This window comes from Enhydra lutris, unplaced genomic scaffold (assembly GCF_002288905.1).
Source record: "Enhydra lutris kenyoni isolate GAN:26980312 unplaced genomic scaffold, ASM228890v2 scaffoldscaffold38, whole genome shotgun sequence".
In the NCBI taxonomy this organism is placed as follows: domain Eukaryota; kingdom Metazoa; phylum Chordata; class Mammalia; order Carnivora; family Mustelidae; genus Enhydra; species Enhydra lutris.
This window is the reverse complement of record NW_019154122.1, coordinates 15,715,092-15,736,200: the sequence shown is the minus strand read 5'-3', so window position 1 is coordinate 15,736,200 and position 21,109 is coordinate 15,715,092. Positions and strand designations below refer to the sequence as shown.

At 49.7% G+C, this 21,109-nt stretch overlaps 1 protein-coding gene across 2 annotated transcripts; it reads right to left on the bottom strand.

Annotated features, from left to right (window-relative positions):
- Positions 1-446: 446 nt before the first annotated feature.
- On the bottom strand, positions 447-20,657 carry LOC111154651 (nucleolar protein 9). 2 transcript variants are annotated; one of them, XM_022514426.1, is made up of 12 exons: positions 20,293-20,657; positions 19,218-19,437; positions 18,709-18,836; positions 14,276-14,411; positions 14,059-14,155; positions 13,408-13,505; positions 10,306-10,467; positions 9,809-10,106; positions 8,459-8,570; positions 5,738-5,915; positions 4,325-4,458; positions 447-3,689 (listed from the first exon to the last, which is right to left on the bottom strand). In XM_022514426.1, exons 1-12 carry the CDS (start codon positions 20,647-20,649, stop codon positions 3,540-3,542), a joined length of 2,070 nt encoding a protein of 689 aa, XP_022370134.1. In that variant the 5' UTR covers positions 20,650-20,657; the 3' UTR covers positions 447-3,539. The 2 variants fall into 2 exon arrangements, with proteins under 2 accessions (XP_022370134.1, XP_022370136.1); XM_022514428.1 differs by having other exon boundaries at positions 14,059-14,152.
- Positions 20,658-21,109: the final 452 nt, after the last annotated feature.

Genomic DNA, 21,109 nt, shown 5'->3' with positions numbered 1-21,109 from the left:
AACTTACAGCCTGGGCCCCCCAAAAAACTTCCACTGCACCCAACAGTGAAAAGGAGGGGCGCCGGGGCGGCTTGGTCAGTTGAGCGTCTGGCTCTTGGTTTCGGCTCAGGTCGTGATTTGGAGCCGTGGGATCGAGTCCTGTGTCACACTCTGCGCTCAGCGGGGAAACTGCTTGGGGATACTCTCTCCCTCTGCCTCTCCCCACTCTCACGCTCACACTTTCTCCCTCTTCCTCTCAAAATAAATAAATAGATCTTTAAAAATGTATACTGAAATGGAAAAGAGCAGAGGCATCTGCTAGGTGTCTTGTCCTCTCCGCTCTGGCACCCAGATTCCCCTGCCATTGCTTTGTTTTCCCCAAAGTTTTTGCTGTAATTTCTCCCAAGTGTTTTAAATAATTCCCTGGAATAAAATGATCTGTATCTGTAACAAAATACACAATTAAATGCATGTTCTCAAAAATATTTAATGATACAGAAGTTCACAAGTGAAGTGAAAAGAGCTGGATTAAAAAACCACACATACGGCAGGACACCAATTTTATAAGACACACAGAATTTAGAAAAACACCAGACAACACAGCATCACGGCAGGGACCTGGGTTACCTACATGGTGGTGACTGAAAGTCGTTTTCTACACGTGCAAACGGTTTGTCCAACTCTAAAAGCAGCTACCTGGGGGTTTCTGAAGAACTGCCAGGCATGGGGCTAACGGAAGACCGGAGCCGGCCCGCTGGGGCGCCCTGACAACGGCTCACCGGGCTGGAAAGTGCTGTGGAGGGAACCTGCCTGCAGGCGGGACGGGTGAGACGGCTGCGGATTTCAACATTTAGTTTCTTCGTCGTCCCAATGTGACTGAGGAATACAATCTTGGTCCCTGCCTTCTCAGAGTTTACAATTTAGCCAAAGATGGGGTTCTGCCCCTCCACGTACAGACCGTCCTCACGCACCCACCACGCAGGCACCCCATGGAACAGACACCAGCATTCTGAAGACGTCAGCAGGCTGAGGTCGAGTATCCCCCACGAAGTACCACGGCTGGCCCGCGGGCCCTCAGGGTTCCGACCCAGAGCTCTACTACCAAAGCCTGCTGCCTGGACCACTGTATTGCCGTGTCCAAACCTGAGGGATAAAACTCCCAACTAGACAATGAAAATAAAAACACAACACCCTCCGGCACAAGCACATGAACCTGGGCCTGCACGAGTGGGTGCTCCCGCCTCGGGCTCAAATCCCCCCGTGCCGCAGGGAAGCAGCCACTGGTCCCAGGGGTTCCAGCCCAGGCCGCACCCCGCCCCGCAGGCCTCCTCCAGACTGACTTTGCAAACACTCACGGCACCTGCAGGGCCAGCTTGACTGTCCTCCTGCCCTCTCTCCATCCCAGGCCACGCTCTAGAAGGGCCACCACTTCAGCACGGAACTGACCTTTGTTTACAAACTAAAACCCCAGAATCCAAGAATCGTGTCACCTACTTTCCCATCTATCTTTCCTATGAGGGATCCCTTCTAAAGAACTGCTTTTAGAGAACCCCAAAATCAGCAGCCAGGGCTGTCAAGTTCTAAGTCATGTTATTGTTTTCTTCAAATAAGCATGTGCTACTTTGAAAATCACACACACTCAGACACACACACATACACACAACTGAGTTTTTGTTAATTTAAAAAAAAACAACTCAAGGGTGGAACTTACCACCATATTCTGAACCAGAGGACGGTAGAAACGACAAGAAGCCCCAGCTGCGGACATCAACAATCACAGGCACAGACATCCAGGGTGGACGGCACGGCTGCGGGTCTGACCAGGCCCCCCGAGCTGGCCAAGTCTCCAGGATGCCGGAGCCCTCGTCTCTGGAAGGGCAGGCTCCAGGCCGCACTCGCCCCACGGGCCACCAGACCAGTGGCTGGCAGCTCCCTCTAGTGACAAGGCCTGCCTCCTCCCCTGGCACAACCCTTGAGGGGAGGAGGAAATTAGGCCCAAGGCAAGCCTGCCTGGACCGGATTGCCGGGGGCACCACCTACGTTGCTCCTGAGACCTGCAGCGGGAACCTAGAGTGTGTCACTGTGTGTCTCCCAGAGAGTCACTGTGAAGACTCAAGGAACTAGGGAAGGAGGGTGGCAGATTGTCAAAATTTTGGCAAGACCAAGACAGAAAACAGGCACAAGGTAAATTTAAATATAAACAAGACACAATGAAGTTAGACCTTAAACAGTCTCTAGGGAGTTGAAACCAACCCTGGGGGGGGTGGCAGAGCTCCAGGGAGAACGTGGGAAAATGGGTCTCTGAGACGCTGAGGGGTCACCTGAAGAATCAGGACAATAACCAACCGTTTAAATGAACACGGATGTTAAAACCCACATCCGAGTAACCAGCCTTCCACGTGGCCTGTAGGAAGCTGAATCCACGAGTGTGAAACGCTACCTTGGTATGACTCTCACAGATTTAAATGGACAAATGACGTGACCCCGCCTAAGGTTCTTGTTTCCTGAAATCACTCTGACCCTGGAGGGTCAAGAATTGTGACAACCAGAGAGAAGATGAAGAACGGGTTTCCCCTATTTCCCTCAAAGCCATCCGGGAGAACAGCATCACCCCCAGCCTCCTGAAGCCGCCCCCCCCACACCCAACCCCACAGAGAAAGTGCTAAGTGGAACCAGGTCGTCCGCAGGTGCAAGTTCCGTCCGGTTCAGACGTCAAAGGCAAGAGGGGGCTTTCCAGGCGCTGCTCTGATGGTCCTTCTTCCAAACAGCCCGGTGCCAGGGCAGCCTACGTGCGTCCTCAGAGTAAGACGAGAGGTCAGTGAGGACCGAGCTGGTTCTAAAGAGACCCTAGGAAAGGTGTCCTGGGTTTGAGAGCAATTTTTTCAGCATAAAGTCATCAGGTGAGGGAAAAAACAAAAGATGAATGACTCTTGAGTCCAATCGTTTTATCTACGAAACCCTGATTACACTGAACAGACCAAAGGACACCTTTGAACACTGGACCACGGGAATGAACGAGGGTGTGGACGGCATCAGAGGAGCAGGGGATGAGCGTGACCCCCCTGTGGCAACCGTCCACAGGCAGACCCTGCCGCCGGGACCCCCTGCCTGTCAGCCATCGCCGGGCAAGGACCAGGGGAGCCCCCGCATCCTGTTATGCTTGCGAACCCACTGGCCAGCCTTCCTTCCTCTTTGGTACATTTTTGTGGCCCCCGTTTCCCTATTTTTATTCGGATTCCAACAACCAGGTCTTTGAAGGGCTTTGTGAGGAACCGACTGTGTTCTGTTTTAATGGTGTACAAACTTCTCCCTGCTGCTTTGACCCTTTAGAAAATAAAACAGACAGAAAGTACGAAGCAGCACACAGAACACTAGGGCAAAACTCGAGGTCACGCAGCTTTCAAAAGAGTTAAATTGACTCCAGATCCACGAGTTGCACAGGAGACACCGTCTGCCACAGATGCGCGCCACTCCCCGCCACCACCATCAGTCCGGCGTCAGGCTGGAGACGAGGTCCGCTTTCCCGGGAAAAGCGCCTTCCCTCACTGACGATGTCAGCATCAGTTTATTTTTCGGTAGAGTTTGGGTTTTGGGTGCACTTTCTCTTCACGCGTCTCCTCGGTTTCTCTCCCTCCAATCTTCTCAGATGCTCCAGGAAGTTTACAGTTATAATCGGTGGTGATGTAAGGTATCGTCCCCTCCAGCCCGCGCTGAAACAGAAACACAGAGAACACGTGGAAACACCCACCCTGCGCATCAGACTTTGCGGCGCTGCAGCTCTTCCCCAGAAAACACTGTGGAAAGGCAGAGTCCAAGTGAGGTCCCTGCACCCCTAAGACCTCCGGTTCCCCTTCCCACAAGGGGTCCACCCGCCCCAACGGGCCCAGGTACAAAGGCGACTGCCGCCGTTCGGTCCAATTCCACTGCACAGACACATCGACCAGCAGGAGAGAAGGGGGCGCGCATGCGTTTCTCTCAAACAAGTTAAGACAAGCAGCTGAGAGGGGAGAATATCCACTGCCTCCCCGGGCCACCACATGGATGTCCTCAGCCAACATGACCTTCCCGTGACCTTCTCACAGGTGTACCACAGACCGTCGTCAGGAAGGAGTCCTGGGGAGACCACCTTTGCTCTCTCCTCCCATTACCTACTTCCGGGATAATGCCCCACCATGGGGCTCTGGGCCACCAGTGATGGCCATTCATGGCCCTGAGCCTCTGAGGCCGCTAGGACGCTCCATTTGCCTCGTTCAGCCTCTTCAACAAAGTGTGAGTTCCCACACAATAACCTGTTGCTGTGAGCTCTCTGGCTACCTCCAGGGCTGTCCCTGGGAGTGGCACTCACCTGGCTCTTGAAGACACACTGTGGAATGGAAATGGCCCCGACCAGCAGACAATTGACATTTCTCAGCTCCTCTGGGGGCACAGGAGTGAGGATGTGGTAAAGTCTCTTCTCCATGTCGATCCCTCTACAAATTCCTTGAAGACACAAAACACACACAAATAATCCTTTCTGGAAGATATTCTACCTCCCTCCCACTGAGAATTGTAGAATGGCTTTTAAAATAAGAATTTCAACTTCAACTGCGTTTCACTTTGAAAATACAAAGTTCCAAGGGATGGGAGTACATGACCACTCTTAGCCAGGAGTGGTGAAGTTCTCTTGGAACCCTTCCCCTTGCTCAGCCGTGAGCAACCGAAGTGCGCTATTGCCGAAGTCCCAGACTGTCTCAAGTAAGGCACACCCAGGCCAGGAAGAAAAGCCACCGTGGGGAACACACAAAAGACTCAACCTTTCCCTGTCATCAGTTCCTTCCTCATGGTGTGTACCAGGTGACACAGCTTCTGTGGAAACACTTTTCACAAGTCCTGTTGTCTATGTCTTATGTAAGGGTTTTGCTCATTTTCGGCTACTTAGGTCCAGCACCCTTCCAGAAACGTACCCTGACATTTACTGACGTCAGTGAGCCAGGGGGTCACTGCACGTGAGGCAGGCTTGGCGAAGGAGGAAGGGCGCAAAGCAGTGCCAGGCCAACAGGCCCGGGCCGGAGTGACGGGAAACACCAGGATGTGACATACTCACATCTGTCCTCAGATCACCCGACAGTGCCAAGCCCAGCAGAGCAGCGGTGGCTCCGACTGGCAGAGTAAGAAGAGATGAGACGGAGGCATCGGACAGATTCTGGACACAAGCTCCCACCCCTGCCCGTGGCCTGGATGTGTCAAATGAAGGCAAGGGGTGCCGCAGTGGACCCAGAGGTCTGGTGTAAACACCAGAGTGAATCTTCCAAGGACTCCTCACAGGCCCGGGAACAGGAGACAGTGCAGCGTGGGAGGGGATTTGGGGAGAAAACTAGGACCTCAGTCTTGGACCTAAGTCTCAGATGCCAGTGAGATACCCAAGCGGAGAAGTGAGTGGGGCCTTGAGCTCGGACACACAGCTGTGCCGATCCTGTGGAAAGTCAGCCTAAAGATGGATCTAGGGCCCTAGCAGGTGGACAGATGGCCTAGGGAAAAAATGTCAAGTGACAAGAAGACCGTGACCAGGCCCTTAGAAATCCCAGATTTAGAGCTAGCGGGAGCAGCAGAGAAAATGCTGCTTCCTTCCTACCCACCAGCCCCCAGGCCCACTGTCTAGAAGCCAGAGACACTCTGACCACTCCAGCCGAGAGACAGTTCCAAGGTCAAGACCAGCCATATACAGTTGGAGAAGGGGATCGATTCAGTAGGTATATAGACATGTTTTACTTTGACTCACCAAACCCCAAACAATCACAGATTGGAGTCTGGGCGAGTAGGATGGGCCCATTTGCGTATCCTCTGACATCATCCAGGATCTTGCAAAGACCAACCCAGCTGGCATTCACAGCGTATAGTATATGGGTGGGAGCGACATCAGCGTGAATAATCCGGAGCGCAACCGCATTGAAAGGGACCTGGAAAATAAATCCGCACCTCCCTCTATTAATTCCGCTGGAAAAGCTACTTCTGGTTTTTTCAAGTTGACGAGGCCGCTCTCTAACGTCACACTGGCCAAACTGCCCACCAAAAAGCATCTAAACGGAACAGAAATGCTACCGAACCCCGGTCAACGTCCCCACTTTAATATACAGAACCTGGGAAATTCGGACGAAGTTCCTGACCAGCCAACGCTTGCTAGAAATCCATTTCTTATCTAAGGAGACACATTAAGATACAAATCTGAGGATACCCTAAATGCGCTGAAGTCAAGGGGGACCGTGAAAACCCCACTCGCTGAGAGGTCTCCTAATGTCAGAAAGCAAACCTCCGTTCAGTGAGAAAAAGCCTCCATCATTTCACTATGGAACATACGGAAATAAGAAAAATGGATCGAACTCCAGGAGCACAACTGGAGACCTGAACAGCACAGAGACTAGAGGCACTGACTCCCCACCCCACGCAGTCAACGTCGACAAATCACTTCTGACCATCCCCCCAAAAAACTTAACCACTAGGATGGTCAAGGTTAAACTTAACCTCCTGGTGATCGGAAGCCTTCCCGATGACATAAACACACACTCTGTGCGCTGTATCACATACTGTACTCTCACAATAAAGTGGGCTGGAGAAAAGAAAGTCATTAAGAAAATCACAAGGAAGAAGACATTTACAACATGGACTGACTGTACTTATCAAAAAACCCCACGTGAAGGGGGCCGCATGACTCAAACTGGCGCTGTGTAACGGTCAACTGTACCGACCTTTAATGTGTAGCTCTCCAGCAATTCCCAATTTGTGAAGTACAGAAGTATTTGGTTATATTGCTTAGATTCCAAAACCAAATTTGAAATAGTAACAGGCAGATACAGTTACTGGTGTATAAGCTTCAAGGTCCACTGTAGAGCATCTCGGGGTAAACGACCCCACTGACCAAAACCCCATTCCACTAACTGCCTGAGTGTCTCCAGGGGAGGCGATCTCACCACCAGGCCTGGGAGACGGGTCCTCGTGGGCCAGCCCCACTGCTCCTGCCTCAGGAGTGCCCCCCGAGGGTGACCTCAGGCCAGCGTCTCTGAGGCTGTAATCAGGGAATGAAAGAGCTCCTCCCTCCGCTGGCAGCCAGGAATCCACCAGCCATGTCCAGTGCTCAGCAGAACGCCGCACACAGGGAGCGCTCAGTATGGACAGCGGAGGGTGAACACTCTGGGCTCTAGAGTCTGGCTGCCTGGGCTCCAGTCCCAGACCCCACTTTTACTAGCCACCTCAGGCAAGCTGACTCAGGATCCCTGACCTTGGTTCTTGCATCTGTAAAATGGGGAAATAACAAAGCCATTGTGAGTAAAGAAGGTACCACAGGCTTAGAACAGAGCACGGCAGATGGTAAGCATTTAGGAAATGCTGCCTAGTGCTATTCTAATCTTTGACATCTGGGATTCCAATATCATGGTTGTTTCTTTCTTTCTTTTTTTTTAAAGACTTAAATTTATTTGAAAGTGAGAGAGCACAAGCAGGGGGAGTGGCAGAGGGAGGGGGAGCGGCACAGGGAGAGGGAGCAGAAGAAGCAGGCTCCCCGCTGAGCTGGAAGCCCAATGTGGGGCTCAATCCCAGGATCATGGGATCCTCACCTGGGGCGAAGGCAGACACTTAACTGACTAGAATCCACTTAACCCTAGAATCCACTTTTCACAGTAATATGAAATGCTTTCAAGACTGGTCTCTGGGGGGCTCCTGGGTGACTCAGTGGGTTAGGCCTCTGCCTTCAGCTCGGGTCATGATCTCGGGGTCCTGGGATCGAGCCCCACATCGGGCTCTCAGCCCCACATCGGGCTCTCTGCTCAGCGGGGAGCCTGCTCCCCCCCCCCCCCGACTCTGCCTGCCTCTCTGCCTACTTGTGATCTGTCAAAATAAATAAATAAAATCTAAAAAAAAAAAAAAGACTGGTTTCTGGGGGGCTCCTGGGGTGTGCAGTTGGTTAAGTGTCTGATTTTTTATCTCAGCTCAGGTCATGATCTCAGGGCCCTGAGTTTGAACACGGCATTGGATTTCCACATTGGGTATGGCGACTGCATTTAAAAAAAATAACAATAAAATAAAGGAAACTTAAAAAAAAGAAATAGAGAGAGAGGTCTCCAGATGCCAGGAATCACTGCGAACACTGACTGAAACCATAGAGCTGTCCTATGAGCTCTGGCACGGCCTCCGTGCTCTGGCTAAGACACAGACTCAGCCAGCTCCACAGCGGGAGCACCGGAGCTGGAATGCCCGGAGCCACCTCTGGGGTCAGCCAGACGCTCTAGAGCAGCAGAGAAGCACAGTTGTGCCCAACACAGGGCAGCCGCTGAGAGCACGGACTCTCGAGCGAGGTCACTGCACCCCCGTCTGTAAACTGAGGCCGTCAGAGAACCCACACCACAGGGGGGGCGAGCGAAGCGTCACCCCGCAGCTAGAGAACGCGCACTGGCAGCCCCACAAGGGCTCGGTGCATCCACAGAGAATTCCTTGTCCAAGTTCGGGTTACCTGATAGGGCGTCAGGCCATGTAAGGGACACAGCGGTTTTGGCACGGGAGGCTGCAGCTGGCCAAGGTAACCGAGTACCGCCAAATCCCGAAGAACCTTGTTGTGGGACTCTCTGCGAAGCAAATCGGGATGAAGCAGAGCTTTAACCTCAGGACAGAGTCCATCAGTCATTACACGGGTTACGCACCAAAAGACTACACAGTCCCACCATAACGCCTGCAGACCCTCTCCACAGCCCCACTGGAGAACATGACGTGTAAAGACTCCTTCAAACACTCCTGGAAACCAGAGCTACAGGCCCCCTCTGGGTACGGGTCTTCCTCAGTTTACAAGGTGGTTCCACCCTCAGAAACCCCAAAGAGGGGAAAATACTGGATATCAAAAATGCCTTTATAGGGCCACCTGGGTGGCTCCGTGGGTTAAGCATCTGCCTTTAGCTCAGGTCACAAACTCAGGGCCCTGGGATCAAGCCCCACGAGACCCGCATCAGGCTCTCTGCTCAGCGGGGAGCCTGCTTCCCTCTCCCCTCTCTCTGCCTGCCTCTCTGCCTACCTGTGGTCACTGTCTGTCAAATACATAAATAAAATCTTAAAAAAAAAAAAAAAAAAGAAAATGACTTTAAGACACCTCGCCTACCAAACGTCACAACTCAGTCTCACCTACTTTATTTTTTTAAAAAATATTTTATTTATTTCTTTGACACAGAGAGACACAGCGAGAGAAGGAACACAAGCAAGGGGAGTGGCAGAGGGAGAAGAAGCAGGCTTCCCGCCAAGCAGGGAGCCCAATGTGGGGCTCGATCCCAGGACCCTGGGATCGTGACCTGAGCCAAAGACAGAGGCTTCATGACTTAGCCATGCAGGCACCCAGCCTCACCTACTTTAAATGAGCTCAGGACACTCACATTAGCCTCCGCTGGGCAGAATCACCGAACACAGAGCCTATGTTGTGTGGGTGCAGAATGGCGTCTGTCCCCGTGGCTCACCGTCCGGGCTGACCTGGAGGCGTGGACCACTGCCACCACCCAGCCTCAGGGCAGAGCGCCGTACAGCATCGTGCTTGCCCAGGAAAAGACCAAAATACAAAGTACGGTTTCTACCAAATGTGTACTGCTTTAACACCAACATAAAGTGGGAAAATTGAAAAGTCACACCCCCTCAAATTGGAGGCTGCCTGTGTTTCCGTTGGGACAGTAACAGCTCAGAAAAGAACAGATTCTCCTTCATGAACACGGGGCTGTGAGACAGATTCAAAAACCCGTGGAGGACTCACTCCTTCCAAGGAACCGAGGGCAGCAGGCCTCATTCCACTGCAGAGAACTATAATCTCCAGCCGTGACGGTTTAATTACCTGTTTCTTGGAGTTTTCCTAAACGCAAAGTCCGACTGGACACACATCAGTTTATGTCCAGTGAACACAACTGGACTCTCCTTTTCTTCGTCGGCAAACTCCAAACTCTCCGTGAACTCCGCCAGCTGGAAACCTCTGTTGCGGACTCTGGACTTGCTCTTAGTGTACAGGCCATCCATGTCGTCCACGTAGTCAGGGGTCAGGTTCGGCATGTACTTGCTCCGGCCAGAGCTGAACTGCACGACGTGGCTGGGAGACAGCAGCCGGATGAGATCGATGAGAAGCAGAAGCCCTTTGTCTGTGAGAAGAGGACACAAGCAGCTGGCGTGCTAATCAAACAGTGACAGGCTGCCATGAGAAGATGGCACAGCTGTTCTGAGACAAAGAAAGGACCACGAGGAAGAGTCTCCTAAAACTGGGCCCCAGTGCTACTGCCTGAAGCCAGAGCCGTTCGTGCTGCCCCTTCTCTCGGGCCACACACGCCTCCGGGGGCTTACCTGACACCCAGCCCATGGTGTTGACGATGAGAGGGGACTCCCTCTTGTAGGAACTGAACACATACTTTATTATCTCAATGTAATTCTCATAGTTGTTTTTACAAGACGGCTTCCCATAATACACCATTTTCTGTGGTGTCCTCTGGTGGGTGAAAGGTGGTCCTAGGAAGATGAAGGTAAGAGTTTGAATCTGTGACTATTTAAAAAAAGATGAGGTGGGGGGGGGCGCCTGGGCGGCTCAGTTGGTGAAGTGTCTGTTTTCAGCTCGTGTCATGATCCCAGAGTCCTGGGATCGAGCCCCGCATCAGACTTCCTCCTCAGTGGGGAGCCTGCTTCTCCCTCTCCCTCTGCCTCCTTCTCTGTCTCTCATGAATAAACACAATCTTTAAAAAAAAACAAAAAAAATTGCTGAAAAAAATTTAAAAAGACCTAAGAAACTGGAAAGACATCCTGTATTCACGTACAGGAAGATTTATCATTAACTGAGATGCCAGCGTCACCCAAGGCGAGTTAAAGATTCAGTCAACGCAATCCCTAACCAAAATCCAACAGCCTTTTTCACAGAAATGGAAAAAGTGATCTTCAGATTCATACGGGATTGCAAGGGGACCAAATGGCCAAAACGATCTTGAAAAAGAATGAAGCTGGGAGGACTCACATGCCTCCATTAGCAGGGAACTGGCATAAAGACAGACATATAGGCCAGTGGAATAAAATAGAGGGCCCAGAAATAGGCCCTCATATGCAAGATCAAATGCTTTCCCACAAGGGTGCCAAGACCATGCCATGGGGGAAAGGACGAACAAATGATAATTGGAAAACTGGATATCCACATGCAAAAAAATGACATTGGATGCTTTCCCTATATCATACACAAAAATTAATTCAGAATGGACCAAAGACTTATTAAATATAAGAGTTAAAACTTACCAAACTCCAAGAACATCAGGAAAATCTTAATGATATTGGACTTAGTAACACTGCAGATATGACATCAAGAAAATGTCAATAAAAGAAAAAAGAAATTGGGTTTCATAAAAATTAAGAACTTTTGTGTATCAAAGGACACTGTCAAAAAAACAGTAAGAAGGGGAAAAAAGAAAAGAAATAAGACCTAGAGGATGGGAAAAATCATTTGCACACTGTTTATCTGATAAGAGATCAACACCTAGAACACACACAAAGGATGCCTACACTCAGTAACAAGGCAATTCAGAAATGGGCGAAGGACTTCATAGACATTTCTCCAAAGATCTAGAAAAGCACGGGAACAGCAAGCACGGGAACAGAGGCTCAGCTCCATCAGCCATCAGGGAAATGCAAATCAAAGCCACATGGGTTACTGGTGCACACCTGATAGGCTGTCACCCAGATGACGAGACGTGGAGAAGCGAGAGCCCCACGCACCCACGGTTGCAAAATGCAGCCGCCGTGAATAACAAGCTGGTGGTTTCTCAAAAGATTAGGCACGGCGTTACCACACGACCCGGCAATTCCCCTCCTGGCATCTTGCTGAAAGAACTAGAAGCAGGGACCTGCACAGGTAACCGTAAGCGGATGTTCACAGCAGCACGATTCCCTGTAGCCGCCAGGTGACAACAGTCCCACTGTCCATCAACAGCTGAGCACAACAACAAAGTGTGACACACGTACACAACGGAATGATACTCGCCCACAAGGAAATACATTTTTATGATCTGCTACGATATGGACTATCTTAAAACCCTGATGCTTGGAGGGTGCTGGGGATGAGGGAAATTAGGGGATGGGGACGGAGGAGGGCATTGTGGGGGACGCATGGAAGTGCTGAGTCACCATACTATACCCCTGAAACTAACATGACGCTGTGTTAACTAACTGGACTGAGATAAAAACATAAAAAAAAAAAGCAAAAAGAAAAAAAAATACTTAGTTAAAAAAAACCAGACACAAGGCCAAATAGTCTGTTTTCACTGACATGAGGTGCGTGGAATGCGCAAATTCACAGGGACAGAGTAGAAGAGAGGTGGGCGGGAGCCACAAGTGTTCTTTAACAGAGACAGTGCTTCAGCTCAGGATGACGGAGAAGTTTCCGATACAGGCAGGGGTGAAGGGTATGTGACACTGTGAGTGACTGAACGTCACCGAGCTGTGCGCGGGGCGACAGTTTAAACAGTAAATATCGTGTTGTGCATATTTTACCGTTTAAAAAAAAAAGCAACATGGGACTTTGGTTTGGAGTCTGAACCAGCAAAGAACATTATTAGTAGGGTAACTCATGAATTTTGAATAAAGCTAATAGTATCGTGCTAATGTCATTTCTTGGTTTACAATATCATACGGGTTTACATACAATGGGCACACCACGGGAAGACATGTTTCTGGTTTATACAAAACTCAATGGCTATCAGCTCCATGTACCCAAACAGAACCCTAGAAAAGTATCATAGTATTTTTTTTTAAGAGGCTAGAAGAGTTATGGGAAGACCATGAGTGTGGTAAGGGAAATGTTCACTTTTCTACGTTCTTTTCTAGTTTTTATTTACTAATTTTTTTTTCAAGATTTTGTATTTACTTGAGAGAGAGTGCAGGAGGGGAGGCAAAGAAAGAGGGAGGAGCAGACTCCCACCGAGCAAGGAGCCTGATAAACGGCCTAATCCTAGGACCCTGGATCACAACCTGAGCTGAAGGCAGATTTTTAACCAACTGAGCCACCCAGGTGCCCCGTTCTTAATTTTTTTAAAGTAGGATCCATGCCCAATGTGAGGCTTGAACTCATACCCCCGAGACTGACAGCTGCGTGCTCTACCAACTGAGCCAGCCAGACGTCCTTTAAATTTTTGGTTTTTTCAAGATCATTATACTTGAGTTTTTTTTTTTCCTAAAGATTTTATTTATTTATTTGACAGACATAGATCACAAGTAGGCAGAGAGGCAGGCAGAGAGAGAGAGGGGGAAGCAGGCTCCCCGCTGAACAGAGAGCCCAACACGGGGCTCGATCCCAGGACCCTGGGATCATGACCTGCGCCGAAGGCAGAGGCTTTAACCCACTGAACCACCCAGGCGCCCCAATATACTTGAGTTTTATAAAACCAAAACATGAAAGAAATGTGTAATACATACCTAGAACTGGCTCCGTAATATTAAGTAAAGAAATGCAACCTGGAGGTGTAAATTCTGTCTGTCCCAGGTCACATTCCAAATAGTCAACGCAGGAAATACTGAAAATTTGAAAGAAATAAAGAAAATCTCAACTAGCTTTCCCCTGTCACAAGAATAAATCAGATCTTACAGACCTTATGCAATACGCAGGCCCAACCCACCCCATGCGGCCTATTAAGTAGAATGCTTCAAAGAGGCAAACAACATAAAAACAAATATAACAAGAAAATGTGATGCAGGCATGGTCACAGTACCCGTTCACAATATGGATACAACTTTGTCCTTCCTAAAACCCGATGTTCAAAACACAACAGAACGTCTCCCTACTCTGAACCTCTGGGTAGGGACAAACACAGATTGAGACCAGGTGACTCTTCTCGCAAAGACACTGGTAAGTGACACGATCAATTCACCCCGAGAGGCCGATGTGCCTCAGTCCAAAGCACGGTCCAACAGGGAGTGCCGTCCTCCCTCTGAGCACCTTCAGACAGACTTGGGAGATGGTCCCCGCCATGAAGTCAGGATGGATTCCCGTCTAGTTTCTTAAATCAAAAATCCTATCTCATGACCCAAATCTAATAAAAATCTTAACAAAAATGAAAACACTCTTACCTGTTTAACAACTGGTTAATGAGGTATCTATTAAATGTTGACTTTCCAACGTCTTGAGAGCCACAAACGAGAATGACAGGGCAGCCATCTACTTCTTCTGGAGGCAAAACAAACATTGACGCCTCAAATTAGCCACCTTCTTTAGGGCTCGACAGGTAACTCGTGATTCTCTGAGGCCCTGAGGAATGAATGCTCCCTTTATCACCAGGTCACTCACCACAGGACACGGTGACCAACTCCTCCATGGCCGACAGGGCACTCTCTGTCAAACGAAGGCCGTTTTTCTTCTTCTCTCTTCTAATGCCAACAGACCTCAGGGCTAAATGTTCAGAGTTAATCTGGAAGGTTGGACTCTGAAATTAACAATTTGAGTTTTAAGAAAACATGAACACAAGTGCACATTTCTTCCTCCAGTTCTAAATTATTAGGCCTCAAACAGTCGTCGAACTAGGAAAGGTAGACCTGAGGCCCCCTCTTGCCCCTCCACAGCCACTCCTTCAGGGAGTCTCGTCAGCTACTCCTCCAGTCGTTTCCGTGCCTGTCCTCCTGGCTCACATGCACTTCCAAGCTGCCATCACCTCTGCAGGAGACCTCGCAGGGAAGGAAAAGGTGTCCAAATTTAAAAAGCAGCTGCCACAAGGGAAGCAAGGGCAAAAATGAACTATTGGGATTTCATCAAGATCAAAAGCTTTTGCACAGCAAAGGAAACAGTTAACAAAACCAAAAGACAACTGACAGAATGGGAGAAGATATTTGCAAACGACATATCAGATAAAGGGCTAGTGTCCAAAATCTATAAAGAACTTAGCAAACTCAACACCCAAAGAACAAATAACCCAATCAAGAAATGGGCTGAGGACAAGAACAGACATTTCGGCAAAGAAGACATCCAGATGGCCAACAGACACATGAGAAAATGCTCCACATCACTTGGCATCAGGGAAATACAAATCAAAACCACAATGAGATCCCACCTCACACCAGTCAGAATGGCTAAAATTAGGAAGTCAGGAAATGACAGGTGCTGGCGAGGATGCAGAGAAAGGGGAACCCTCCTACACTGTTGGTGGGAATGCAAGCTGGTGCAACCACTCTGGAAAATAGCATGGAGGTTCCTCAAAAAGTTGAAAATAGAGCTACCCTACGACCCAGCAATCGCACTACTGGGTATTTACCCTAAAGATACAAACATAGTGATCCGAAGGGGCACGTGCACCCGAATGTTTATAGCAGCAATGTCTACAATAGTCAAACTATGGAAAGAACCTAGATGTCCATCAACAGACGAATGGATAAAGAAGATGTGGTATATATACACAATGGAATACTATGCAGCCATCAAAAGAAATGAAATCTTGCCATTTGCAACGATGTGGATGGAACTAGAGGGTATCATGCTTAGTGAAATAAGTCAATCGGAGAAAGATAATTATCATATGATCTCCCTGATATGAGGAAGTGGAGATGCAACATGGGGGGTTAGGGGGGTAGGAGAAGAATAAATGAAACAAGATGGGATCAGGAGGGAGACAAATCATAAGTGACTCTTAATCTCACAAAACAAACTGAGGGTTGCTGGGGGGAGGGGGGGAGGGAGAGGGTGGGATTATGGACATTGGGGAGGGTATGTGCTATGGTGAGTGCTGTGAAGTGTGTAAACCTGGCGATTCACAGACCTGTACCCCTGGGGATAAAAATACATTATATGTTTATAAAAAAATAAAAAATAAAAAAATAAAGATGAAAAAAAAAAAAAAAGGCAGCTGCCACAAGGACAATCCAACAGAGACCATACATGTTGAACAGGTTGGTGCTTTAGAACAAAATCAAGACTGTCTCCAAAGACATAAGGTAAAAAAACAAGGAACATGTGCAGACCGGGCTGGAAGAAGGTTGAAGACAGGCCACTACGCCCACGAGCGCTCCAGCAGAAGCACCAGGAAGCCACCGACCAACCCACGGAACGGAGGAGCAGGCCCTCGCTGCAGCCGGCGGGGCTCAGAGGGAACAAGGTCTCCATGGTGAAGAGATCAAGGAAGGGACCCACTCACGACCATATTCTCATGCAATTCACCAACCGCAGGGTAAAGACATAAAAGGAATGAGAATCAGTTCCTATCAGCAACTCTGGATTCTAGGAAACAGAGGAGCAAGGCCTTCAAGGTTTCTAGGGAAAACTCTGTACTGTGCTCAACTATCAATCACAGAGGATAAAATAAGGGTATCTTGTAAAATGACATCATATAAAGGTCACTGCCTTGTATGAAAAAATAACTCTACAACATATTAACACATAGTGGGGTGGGGGGGGAGTTACCCAAGCAGGAGCATTAGGAATATAAACAGTGGTGGTGAAGTCCCAGAAAAAAAAATTAAGCCAAAAACGAATGAAAACAGAGTATCAAAGTGTTTGGAACCTTCACTTGCAAGAGGTAAAGGCCTGGTGACACATGGTTCCCATTTCCTCCCCCACGGCCCTCACCGGGCTACTGGGTCTGCGCTAGATGAAACGGACACCGTCGGAACAGTCTACTCACGCCCCCACGCTCGCTGTGTGCCTTCTCCGCTCAGTTCCAACCCGACACCTGCCCACTAGCTCTGCTCCCACTCAGTGATGGCCCTGACCCATTTCCCAGAGCGGAACGAGACAATCAAAAGAGAACTTGTGCGTGCAGCAGCTACTCCGGGTGAACTGCCAGAGCTCTCCAGGCTGGCCCCTGCCACAGACGCCAGAGCCAGAGGCCCTCCCTCAGTGGCTTCACTTCCGCCCTCACCTCCCTCCGCTGCGTCCTCAGCACCCTCCCCGCTCTGACCATTTCCACTTGTTGTGTTCAAACGTGGCGGGTTTTACATCCATTTTAGCAAAAAAACAAAACTCTGGCCACACTTCTCCAATTACTGTGTCATTTCTTCCCTTTACAGCTAAACCTACAGAAGCAAAATCCCTTACTATTAAAGCCGAGAGTTCCTCCCTCCCTAGGCTCTTGACCCTGATGTGGTGAGCCACCCCTCAGCAGCCTACTGCCCCTGCGCTTGTCCAAAGGGGCTCCTACCTCCCAGCTCTGTCCTCGGGCCCCAACTATCACCAGCGGCAAGTGACACAACCATTCACTTCCAGCTCCTCTGAAGACTTCCTGATCACAGTTGCCTGGGTTTTCCTCTAACATCGGTGACCCCTCTTCTCAGTCTCTCTGCTCCCTCATCTAGACCTCTTCTTGGGAGTGCCAAAGGGCTGTGACTTTGAACCCCCTTGTCTCTCTGTATCATCTTCCTTGGTATTATTATCCCATCTCTTGGCCTTTGGGCCACTCTGCGGAAAGCTCCTAACTCCAGACTCACGTGTGCAACTGCCCACAGGACAACTCCAGTGGAATGTCTAACAGGCATGTCAAGGTGAAGATCTCAATCTGCCCCTCCCACATGCCCCCATTTCAGTAACCCCCTGCACCCAAAAGCATGTATTCCTCAGTTCTTCCCCATCTCGCATCCAGTCAGCCTCATAATCCTGCAGATTAGGTTCAATGTATGGCCCATGGGAGACAATTAAAGCCACAGAACTTGACTAAGAAATTAGTAACATGAAATAAGTCAATCAGGGTAACACAATTATCATATGATCTTGCTGATTATGTGGAATTTGAGAAACAAGGCAGAAGATGATGGGGGAGGAGAGGAAAAAATGAAATGGGATGAAACCAGAGAAGGAGATAAACCTTAAGAGACTCTTAATCTCAGGAAACAAACTGAGAGATGCTGGAATGGGGTGGGGGTTGGCTGGGTGATGGACAATGGGGGAGGGTATGTGCTATGGTGAGCACTGTGAATTGTGAACTAATGACTCACAGACCTGTACCCCTGAAACAAATACATTATATGTTAATAAAAAATATAAATATTTTAAAAAATTTTTAAAAAGAAATTAGTGACATGGTCAGCAAAAACTTGGGAGGTGAAAATAGAGATGGGAGAAATTACTAAGTACACTAAAGTACATTCATAGAGGAAATTTACACTATCTCAAGTTAATAAATCAAGATAAAAAAGATAACCATTTTTAGGGGCGCCTAGGTGGCTCAGTTTGTTAGGCATCTGCCTTAGGCTCAGGTCATGATCCCAGGGCCCTGGGATCGAGCCCCACATCGGGCTCCCTGCTCATCGGGAAGCCTGCTTCTCTCTCTCCCATTGCTTGTGTTCCCTCTCTCACTGTGTCTCTGTCAAATGAATAAAATCTTAAAAAAAAAAAATAACCATTTTAAAATTTCCGACAGGCGGGGCACCGAGCTGCAGTCAGTAGAGCATGCAACCCTTGATCTTCGGGTCACGAGTTCAAGCCCCACACTGAGGGGTAGATTGTACTTAAAGTTCAAAACAAAAAACACCTTGGGAAAAACATAAATAAATAACGTAAAAATTCCAAAAAGCATTTAAACATCTACAATATGAAAAGATGGCTTCCACGGGGGAATAAAACTAACACGGAAGGGGAGACAATGTTTTTCATGATATGCCTTTCAACACTGTTTTACTGTACTCACATATGACACTGTGTACAACCTACAGCACTGATCTTCCGAGGGGGCATCCCATAGTCAGCTGACATGACTTTTCCTATGAAAATAATTAGCAAAACTGAATGAAAACTGGTCCTACCTCTTGTACGAAAACGTAAGATAACCCTGGATGGCTGACTAGGAAGTTCACAGTGGAGGTTTTCAGTTGTTCTAGCATCACAATGGAACACAGAGGAGAAAAATTCTTCATCAACCAACATCTGTCATCTGTGAAGAGAAAAATAAACTACCTTAGAAATAGTAACTCCATTAAATTCTACACCGTTTTAGGACCACCTTCTCCTCGGCTGAACTGTCAACTTTTTGAGAGCAGGAATTATGTTCGAAAGCTTTCTTCAGGAAACCACACTGCACACAAGGAACACACCTGGATGGAGAAGTCAATCCAGGTTTGCTTTTGCTACACAGTAGCTAGTTGTGTGGCCTGGGGCCATTTTTCTCATCTGTAAATGGTGAAAACTAGTTTCACTCAAGTTTCACTTTAAATAGAGACATAAGAGTGTGCCATGTCTTGGCAATAGGAAGGATCTAAAAACAGCAGCCTTATTGTAATATACTTTCAGGAAATTATCCAGTTTTTTTCCTTACCCCGATTAAGATGAGATCTGAGCAGAGCTCGGGCTTCCCTTTTCATCTCCTTCTTGCTTTTCTCAGGCATGGAATAATGAACGGCATTGATAGTCAAGCGCGAGTGCGTGTAGGCAGAGAAGACCTCTTGGGCAGGCTGGCCTTGGCCGATGGTGAAGCCAAGCACTTGCACCTGGCCATAGAGGCAAGTCACACGACAGATCCCGCTAAAAGTAAAACCCTATCGAAGAAGGACAAAGAAAGGAAACTGTGACGTTACAAATTCTGTTGCTGGAGACTGAAACTTTCTAAACTTTTTTTTTTTTTTTTTTAAACTAAACTCTATGCCCAAGATGGGACTGGAAGTGACAACTTGAGATCAAAAGTAACATGCTCCACCCACTGAGCCAGCCAGGCACCCCCCCCCTTTTTTTTTTTTTTTTTAGTTTTCTAAACTCTTAACTGCTATTCACATACCCAAGGGGAGGGGATTTCCAAGTAACTAGGTGACCATCGGGTACTCAATCTCTCTAACCTAATTCCACATCCCAGGACAGCTAGAGAGATAGCTGGTGTATCCGGACACACGAACGAGGGGGTCCCAATGAACTGGTCTGCCGTTCTCACGGATCCCTACCTCCACCAAGGCCCACTGCCAGCCACTTTCCTCCTGCACTGGAGGAAGACCTCGGAGAGCAGCGTCCAAGTGAGGAGCACTCCAGCTGCGCGTGTCTGAACACCAGCTCTGCCTCTACTGCGCCCCTCTTATCAAGCTACCTCTGCTGTATCTCACTGTCTTCGTCTGTAAACTTCCGGAAATAACGTAACGACTGCACAGGAGCTAGGAGGAGTAAAAGGGTTCGCAAGCCTGAAACACGTACAACACAGAGCCTGGCATTTTCCAAGCACCCAGTAAATGTGACCTACTAGTATTATTTACCACTACCCCGTTCAGCTCTGAAAACCTAGAATCCCACAGCAGGGTCGGTCCTGGTCCCCCCGCTCAGCACCACCGCCAGGAGGAATGCGCTCCACCCGCGCCGGAGAACCTGCAGAGCGGGCAGGGTCTTCTGCCAGTCCCTCCGGCGCGACCCACCTGCTCCAGCGGCAGCAGCACCAGTGCGCGGCCCGGGCCGGCTGGCCGCACCGGCGGTATGGGGAGGCTCGCGGGGCCGCTCGGGGCGGGGGCTGCGGCCGGAGCCCGGCTGGGGGCCGCGCTCTTGGGCCTCCGGGTCGCCGCGCGCGACACCAGGCAGCCGCTCTCCCGCCAGTCCGCGCCGGCTGCCTGAGCCTGCAGCAGCCGCCGCCGCAGGCGCCTCCGGCCGCACCAGCGCAGGGTCCCGAGCCGGCGGCGGGGCCGGCGGCTGAGAACGAGCTGTGTCCGAGTCTTGCGGGCACGCAGCCACGTGGAGCGGAAAGGACCCCGCTTCAGCATCAACTGCGAGTCAGCCATGCTGGACTCCGGCGCCTGCCGCGCGAAAATCTCGCGAGACACAGTCGCTCCGCCCCGCGGCCCGTCGAGAGGCTGAAAGAAGCGTCCTGGAGCCGCGAGCGCCCTCTACCGGGGCGGGGGCCGGTCCGGGCAGCGCACCTGGGCCTCCACTGGCCCCTCCCGGGCTCCCGCGGGCCTGGGGATTCCGGGGCCTCAGCCTTGGCCACACCCCTCCTGGCCGTCCCTCCGCGGGCCCCATTTACATTATGCAAAAGCCCCACCCCGGCCAGATACCCCGCTTTGAGTCCTGGGCCACCACTCCGGAAATCCACTTGGAATTTTTTTTCTTGCAGAAAAAGAACCAGGATTGGCGGTTTAAGCAAAACCGGTCTATTTGCATACTGTGTTTGCATGCAGTTGTCTTCGGGCTGAACGGAGCCCCAGTGGATAACAAGGCAAACCCACCACGATTCACTCAAAA